This window comes from Falco peregrinus, chromosome 7, assembly GCF_023634155.1.
Source record: "Falco peregrinus isolate bFalPer1 chromosome 7, bFalPer1.pri, whole genome shotgun sequence".
NCBI classification, from domain to species: Eukaryota; Metazoa; Chordata; class Aves; order Falconiformes; family Falconidae; genus Falco; species Falco peregrinus.
The window spans coordinates 68,697,355-68,705,879 of record NC_073727.1 but is presented as its reverse complement, the minus strand read 5'-3'; the positions used below and the strand labels follow the sequence as shown (position 1 = coordinate 68,705,879).

The 8,525-nt window shown below is 46.0% G+C and overlaps 1 protein-coding gene across 2 annotated transcripts in view; it reads left to right on the top strand.

Annotated features, from left to right (window-relative positions):
- Window positions 1–2,596: 2,596 nt before the first annotated feature.
- The window catches only part of TDRP (testis development related protein), a 28,906-nt gene continuing 22,977 nt past the window's right edge, over window positions 2,597–8,525 (top strand). For both annotated transcript variants that reach the window (XM_055810733.1, XM_055810732.1), the window contains exon 1: window positions 2,597–3,194. In XM_055810733.1, the coding sequence (XP_055666708.1) occupies window positions 3,072–3,194 (123 nt within the window). In that variant the 5' untranslated portion in view covers window positions 2,597–3,071. The remainder of the gene's footprint in view (window positions 3,195–8,525) is intronic.

Here is an 8,525-nt window from a genome sequence, read left to right as displayed (position 1 = left end):
ACTTCTCTCGCTTTCCCCCTGCTGCTCTGCTTGTGCTTGTCTCCCTTAAGGGAGACAGGATCAGTGTTCAGAAGTAAAATCATCACTTTTTCCTCATAATGAAGATTATTTCCGTATTATGAAGATGTTCATAATACCTTAAATACCATGCAAAAAGTTTCTCAAACAGGATTTCACAGCCTTCCCCTGCATACAACTTAGGGAAACATGACAACGAAGTTGCTTAGGGAAATAAACTTGTATTTAAGTGTTTTGTATTCTTTTTGATTCTAGGCAGTTCCAGTCTGTGGATGTCAGCTTCTTACTCTGGAAAAATATTTTGATTAGATGTGTATAATTAATTTTAAAAGGAAATAATAAATTTGTAAGCACAAAGTCTGTAGAACGGATCAGCAGAAAATAATATTCTTTATAGAAGCACAAGAGTTAGTGCTCAACCATGCCTTGGGATCTTGAAGACAAATAGAAAATCTGGACTGAAATTCTCACCTCTCAGAAGTCAACTGGGCTGACTTTCAGTGACCAAAGTAAAGCCAGGATTTCACACCCAAGTCCAAAATCTTAACAGAAAATCCAAGGAGAAAATAAATGAAAAGTTTAATACAACTAAAAAAGACCAAATGCATGTAGTTAATCTTATTTGTGTGTATTGGGAATGTTGTGTAGTTTCTTCATGAGACCAAAACTGAGCAAAATCATAAGAATTTGCAGGATTCAAGCCTAATGGTGTTTCAGATAACCATTAAGAAAAACAGCATAAGAAAGGCACTGGATTAAAATAGTAGTGTCACATGGTGACTAATAATTTATTAGATCCTTTTGAGGGTCTAAATACAGCACTCAAATCAAATGCGATGATTGTTTACTACTTAAAGTTACCCAAACACCTGTCATTGTAAACTAGAAACATTCAGCTCTGCCTACTAAAAATTTTTGTTCATAAATGTGAAGAAGGAGTGAGAGGTTAAAGAACTAGTTATAAATTGACCCAGCCTTCTAGAGGAAACCCATGCTAAACCTGATCTGTCTTCAATAACTGGGAATGTGTTTTGTCTCCTGCTCTCTTGAGATGTGGTTAATATTAACGCTAGATGTGAAAGGGAATTCTGTGCTTCACTTTTTAGTAGCTCTTAGTCTTGCAGGAGAAGGGATTGAAAATGAGACGAAGGAGATTTTGTTTGGAAGACTGTTGTAAAACTAAAGGCTTTTCCAGTCCTTCAAACCCTTGCGCTCTTGCTTTATGCACATCGATATAATTTTGTGAAGTTAATTTCCAAAACAGAGGGCTAAACTGCGCTGGTGTAAAATCTGTGATTTCATGTTCAAGTGAAGTGGATGTGTCTTTTGTGCAGTTAGCTACACAGCATTCCTAAGCCATTACAGAAATCCTTCATCAGTACAAAAGTGAGATTACAGTTAAAACCATGATGCCTCTGAAGTTAGCTGTTACTGTTAAGGATGCTTTATGACACAAAAAAAGTAGGTTTTTTTCATTCATTTGTAAACTTTGACTCCGTGGGTGTTCATAAGTCACTAATGGGGGGGGGGAGTTAAAGCAACTCCACTTACGCACGGGCATCACACGGAGCAACCGGCCTGTGGGAGCCGGTTCCAGCCCCAGGGTGAGCCCTTTTCCAGCTGAGCAGGTAGGAGCGCATTGCAGCCGAGAACATCAAGCACTGCTGCTGCCGAATTGCTGCTGCTGGGCCCTGAAGAGCTCAGGCGGTCAGAACAAGCCTTGCAAGTCTGTCATGAGGGATCTTTGAGCGTCTTATGGCCTTTCACTGGAGAAATCACAGTAACGTTAAGCAAGCAGAACAACCAAAAAAGGCTTTATAAAATACTTTCACGGTTCTTTGGACATCTGACCCTAACTTACAGGTCAAAATAATGGATAAAAGAGTGCCTGGGTGGGAATTTTTATGGAAAGGTACGCTAACACATCTGCTTGAAAACAAGAAACTTCGAAAATACTAGCTACTGTGTAGGGTGTTAAACATGGATCATTCAGCCACCGAACTGGGAGCTACTGGGCCGCACTGGACTCCATCCCGATGGAAGCTCCAGGCTTTCCTGCCCTGGCGTAGGGCTCCGTGGGCGGGGGGGGCGGTGCGTGTGCCTGGCCTGGCTCCGGCTGCCGGGCACGGCTCCGGGGCCTGCCCTGCCCCAGGCGCGCCCCGGGGGAGCCGTGTGCGAGGGGGCCGGTGGTGACACGGGCGGGTACGCCAGGGCCACGGCAGGTGGGGCCGGGTCTCTACGGCGCTGGGTGGGCGCCACCACCCCCGGCGCCACGACCAGCCCGACCCCGCTTCTGAGTGCCCCGCGCTGCCCGCGGCCCCCGCTGCTGGAGCAGCGCCCGCCGGCCCCTCTTCTGAGGGACCTGGGTGGGCCCCCAGCGGGGCCTTCTCCCCGGGGGCCCCTCCTGTGCCGGCGGAGGGCTGTGTGGGCTCTCCCCCGGCGGGGCGAGGCCGAGGGTGCCACCAGGCGCCCGTGCGGGAGGGCCGACCCCCGCCCCGAGGGCCCGGCGCTGTCAGAGCGCGGCCGGCGCCGCGCCGGTTGCCGTGGTGATGGGAAAGTTTCCCCCTCCCGCCCCCGCCCCCGCCCCCGCAAACATGGCAGCGGCGGCGCAGCGGCTGCGGGCGGCGGCGGCTCCGGCGGGGAGAGGTGGCAGGTGAGGAGCGGCACAGCGGGGAGGCGCCCCCCTCCGCCCCCTGCCCGCCTCGCCGCTGCGGGCGGGACGTCCCTCCTCACAGCCGGCTCCCCTCAGCCGCCGGGCGGGGCGGCGGGGCCGGGGCAGCGGTGCGGCGGCCCGGGGCCGCCAGCAGGCCGCCGGGCCAGGCGAGGCGAGGCGGTCGCGGGGGGCGGGCTCCCGGCACCGGCAGGCAGCGCTCCTCCCTCCCGCCCCGGGAGCCCCCGGCGGGGTGACAGCCCTGCGAGCCGAGCCGTGCCCGGCCCTGCCGTGCCCAGCCCGAGCCGCCCCAGCCGGGGCTGCGGAGGCAGCGCCTGCTGCCGCCTCGGCCCTCTCGCTGCCGGGACGAACGGAGGCGGGAGCCGCCACCCCTGCGCCCGCCATGTGGAAGCTCAACAAGAGCAGCAAAGTTCTGCTGGACGACTCGCCCGAGGAGGAGGAGACGCGTCCCCACGGCCCGCCGCCGGCCGCCGCCTGCGCTGCCGCCGCCTTCGCGGCCCCCCAGGTAGGAGCGCGGAGCCGCCGGCGGGCGGGGATGGCGGCGGCGGCGGAGCCCCGCGGGGCCGGGGGATCGTGCGGCGCGGCCCCGCTCCCGCTCCGCTGCTCTCCGGCGGCATGAGTAATCACTTTTCCCGGCCCGGGATGTGCCGGCGGGCTGGCCGTGCTCGCAGAGGCGGGTGTCTGCGCGGGGCGTGCGGCTCCAGCCTGGTTCCCGGGGAGCTGGCTGGTCTGCCCTCCCCTGCTTCCCTCCAGCAGCCGGCCTCCGGTGTTGCTGGGACTTGCTGCCCTTCATTCCTTGGCTTCGTACCGCAGGCTGCTTTCTTCCAGCCCTAGGCAGGGGCACTGCAACCCATCTGTTAAGCGTAATACGTTAAACAGTGATTTGTAAGAACACAATCTTCATTTGCAGATGTGTGCCCGTTTCTGTAGAGCATTGACGTTTTGGCAGGACTGGGTTTTCTATAGTTTCGATAATGGTGGTTGGCTACCTTTTAAATAGCCACAATCGTACTTGAAAGCTTCCCTTGTTAAATGGTAAGTTAAATAGCAGCAGTGACCTTCTCAAAGTACCGGTTGCCTAACAAATACGACCTGAAAAGAAGGGTATCAGTTGAGCATCAGGCAAAATAACTAAAAGAACGTTTGTTGACTTGGTTTCAAAAACTTGGTAACAGCTAGACATCAATCCAGCTCAGAAGCCTGTTAGGCTGGCCCGTACTGCCACAGAGTATCTTTAGATGTTGTGCGAGAGGCTGGAGGAGACCTGCATATCTAAAGCAAGCAGTTGCCCAGAGCTGCGGACCGGTGAGGTTTGTATTCAATAGAAGGTACAAACCCCCACCCAACTTCCTGCCCTATGTCTGTCTTGCCTGCCTTGCTGGAAGAGCTGGAGTGTGTCTGGGTGATCTACCTTCTGCTTGAGTTTTCCATTGACATCTGGTATGGGTTGTCAACACGTGTGGCTACTGCTGAAGAGCAGCCTCTTCCCATTGCAGCAGTTACTCCCTCCATTTTCCAAAATCATTTCCATTAGCCAAAATCACCAGTCTGCTCCCCAGTTCAGCCTTGCCTTGTCCTTTCCCCTGTGCAGTGGACAGAAATGCCCTAGTCCTTGCGACTTGTTTGACAGCAGCTGTGAAGATTGATGTGGATGAATGGGTTCTTCTCCCATGGGAGAAGGAATAACAGATGCACGTTTTTAGGGACCCCCTTCAGGGGATGAAGGAGGATTGTGGGGTTGAAGGTGACCTGAAGTATCTCCCACAACTTGTCATACGTCTGACCTCTCCCTCCTACAGTTCCTATCCTCAGGTGTTTGGAAACTTCCATGATTTTCACTAAGCTGCTGGTTTGTGCTGTCCACAGCTCTCCTAGACTTGCTTACCTCCTGAAACCCTCTTTGAACACCAAAGATCACTGAAAGCTTCCATTAAATCCCACTGGATTTACTTTTCTTCTCTACCACAAATGCTCCAGAACACCTCTGAGGCTCCTGACCTTAACCTTCCAGTCAGAATATGATTCTTCAGACTTTTGTCATGACAGTTCTCCCAATACTGTACTTTAGCAACAGAAAGAGATTGGCGTTTTGTTTGTTTATTTGCTTATTTGGTGGGGTTTTTGTCCTGTCCTATTATCTTAGCTGTCCTGGGCTTCTGTTCCAGTAGTGGCAGTCTCAAGTTATAATGGTGATGGCAATGATTTCTGGTGCAAATGGTTTGCCATTTTCATCAATTTTACAAAAATTCCTTTCCAGCTCCCATAATGTCTGTTACTAGTGGCACTGGAATAAAACATACTTTTTTGGAATTTGAAGTGGCAGGGAAAAAATAAATTGTTCTAAGGCACTAAATGAAATATTCTTGAAGATAAAGGATTCAGAAGAGTTAGGAAGGCTGTAGTATAGCTTGGCACAGAAACAGTGAAGACCATAAGCTATTAATTGTTTTGCCTGCTAAAATCAAGACGGGGAAAAAAAACCCAAACCCAAACAGCAATCCCGCCAAACAATTAAATGTAGTTATTTTATGGTTTATGTACACTTTAAGGAAGGATAGACTTTATGGAAAACTACGACCACCTATTAACATTGTAAATTCTCGTGATCTATCAAAGGCAGCTTCTAGGTCAGCCATAGATATGGTATGTCTAAAAAATGGCCTAGGTGCCAAGAAAGCATGAGGTAACGGAATGCACCTGTTCAGCTTGTTATAGCTGATCTGGTTCAAGGGCCTTGCTTTTAGGCTTTGACATTTTTGTTATTTCATCAGAACCTGGTTTTGCTCCCAGTAATACGACTGCAAGGGAGTGAAATCCAGTAGCATGTAGGGGGGTTTGATAATGATCTGCGCTTTGCTGCTGCTGTGTCCCGACCTGCATCACCCAGACCCCTGGCTCTGGAGGACAGTCACACCACCAGAGCTTGGAGGAGTTACAGGGGCAGTTCTCTTGGTACCTTAGCTGTGCATGAGTAAGTCTTGGTCTTCCTCAGCCTCTGTGCTGTTTTAAATTGTCAAGCTACAGCTTGCTTAAGATGTGAATGAAGGGTTACCTCATCAAGAAGAGAATCCAGGTCTTCCCTAGTTCTCTGTCTTGAGGGCCAACATCCAGATAATTTGTTTGAGTGCTTTTTAGTAAATTAGGGAAGCCCAGCATTAAATTTCATGCAGAAGTTTACTGTTAGATTTCATTTCCTCTAGTTTTTTTTCTGATACACCATTTGGTAAAAGAGAAGATGAACTGTAGCCAGCCCATTTTGACTTTGATTTTTATGTTGCTTTCCCCAACAACTATCTTTTGTCTTTATTTTCATTTTTAATGGGCAAGCGGGAAGAAAATTCTTAAGCTTCTACCATTTATGCTATAAAAAATGCTGAAACTTTTTACTTCAAAGAGAAGAAATTGGTAGTCACATCTGTGTCATTAAAAACAGACCAGATTGAAAGTGTTCTAGTGTAATGAAATGTTGGTGCTGTAAGTTGTTTCTTCAAAGCTGAGAAAGAGTGAAGGAGTTCTCACTGTGCAACCTAATAATTAGGACATTGCAGTAGCAGACAGCAACAAAGAATTAGGCTAACGTAAGTTAAAAAAAAAATCAAAACAACAAAAACCCCTTTGTTACTCTACAGAAATTTTAATCATGCTGTTTAGATACGGAAGCCTGATCAGGGCTTATACAAGCAGACGTTTGAATCTGTAGAAGTTTGTAGTTTTTAAATAGAAATAGTTTGATATAAAAAGAGAAGTTTTGACAGTTCTGGTTTTGTGGAATACGGAATGGTTTGATTTTGTTCCAGGGGAGAACAAAAACAAATTTTGAGAACATGAAAATTGCAATGAGAGGGAATGGTCAGCCTCTGGCCAGTCTTTAGCAAGAGTTTCTGCATACATTCAAGTACTTTGGATTGTTGACACTTACTTAAAATAGTAAGGTGCTTCCTGAGATAAGAAAGACAAGTAAATTTTGAAACAGTACTTGTTTAAATAAATGTGTGGATTATTGTATATTTTTTTTTAGATCAGACAGTTTTAGACTGAATCTTAGAAGTTAATTTTAATTACTGCTTTGAAGCAGAAATATTTTTAATTTATGCAATGAAAGTGCTTTATTGGCTAAAGTTACGATTAATACATGAAGGCAACTTAACAGACATGAATAGTACACATGTATAAAATGAAATCAATGTGCGTTTTGTGTGTGTGTCTCAAATTATGTTAGAAATGTACAGTGATGCATGCCAAACTTGCATTCATTTGTAATATAGTCATTATGTTTCAAACTATAGTTGTGTTTGTGGAAAGGGAAAACTGTTGGGTTTTGACTTCTGGAAAGGCAATGTTTTGGCAGTTGTGCAAAATTTTCCTTGATTCAATCCTACTACCATCTAATCTGTCCTCAGAGATGTCAATGCTGTGTCAATATCTCATGTAACTGACATAAAATGGCACTTGACTTTAAAACACATCTGTATATTAGGGTAGTGGCTGGGTGTTGGGCTGACCTATATTATCTGCTGGAACTTTTATCTTTCATTTAAGAATATTTCAGATCCTTAGCCTTGATCTGTTCTCCCTAATTGTATTTTTTTGTTATGTTCAAAGAGAATATGTGCAAAACCACATTTTACACTGAAATTTGTTTAGACTTGCTCAATGAGTGTTTTTAAAGTTGCCTATACAGAATTTTAGTTATCTATTTTAATGAAGATATTTAAAGTCTCTGGTACAATTTTAATACTGGCTTTCATCTTGGAATGACTCGAACTCAGACGGGCCCTGCAGGAATGAGTGGGAGCTGAGCAGCATTTCTTATGTTCTATTAATATGTTGAATAAGGGTAGTTTTTTAATTAAAAAATAAAGCAGTCAATGCTTATCCTTATTTCCTTTCATTAATGGGGAGGGGAAAGTATCTTAAGTTTTTTTTTTTTCTTCCACATGATAGATATTAAAACACAAAATGGAAATAAGAAGCCACAGGAATAAATGAAATGAAGTCTAAGGAAGCACTAAATGCTAGCTATAGCTAGCAATGAAAACATGAAATGTAGAAGGTATTTGGGGTATTCATTCCATTATATGTAGCTCAGCTAATGCCTTTCCTTCACTTTCCAACTGTTTCACTGGGTCTTGGGCATCACCTGCAGTACTGTTACAATTCCTTCATACCTTCTTCTTTCCGTTAGCCTGTTCTCTTCCTTTCATCAGAGTTGTTCTTGTGACACTTTAGTGACATTTTGCTGGCTAAAATCCATCACCTGTATTATGTCATCACTCTTGAACGTACCATTGTGGGACTGATGGTGAAGACTTTCCTGAGCCCTTCCTTGGCTTGACTTTCTTGCTTTTCCTTCTGCTTGTCACATTCATTTTTCACAGCTCCTTGAGTGGGTCCTGTTTCTCACCATCTTCCTGGAACTCTGCAGAGCTAACAATGTTTTGGGGGGCTTTAGGCTTTCTTTTTTTCTTTTTTCTTTTTTTCTTAAATCCCTTTCATTTCTGAGGTGCTTCACTTTCTAATTTACACTGTCATCTTTACACAGTTGACCCAGATCAGATCTACTTCTCATCTAGTATCCCCCCCCCCAGTTGATTTATTCTGATCTTATAAGTCCTACAAAGCACATACTGTCTGGTTTGTCTCCTACTGTAGACAACACCAGTATCTTAATTTTTTCTTTCAGTGAAGCCTGTAAGCTGAAGGCTGTCAGTGGTTTTTATATATTGTGCAAAAGAGAATTTGTGTCCAATACTTTACTGTTGTTCCCTCTAGAAAGTCCAGGTCTGCTTTTTTTTTTTAATTATTATTATTTTGCTTTCTGTCTAGACAGCTGAAA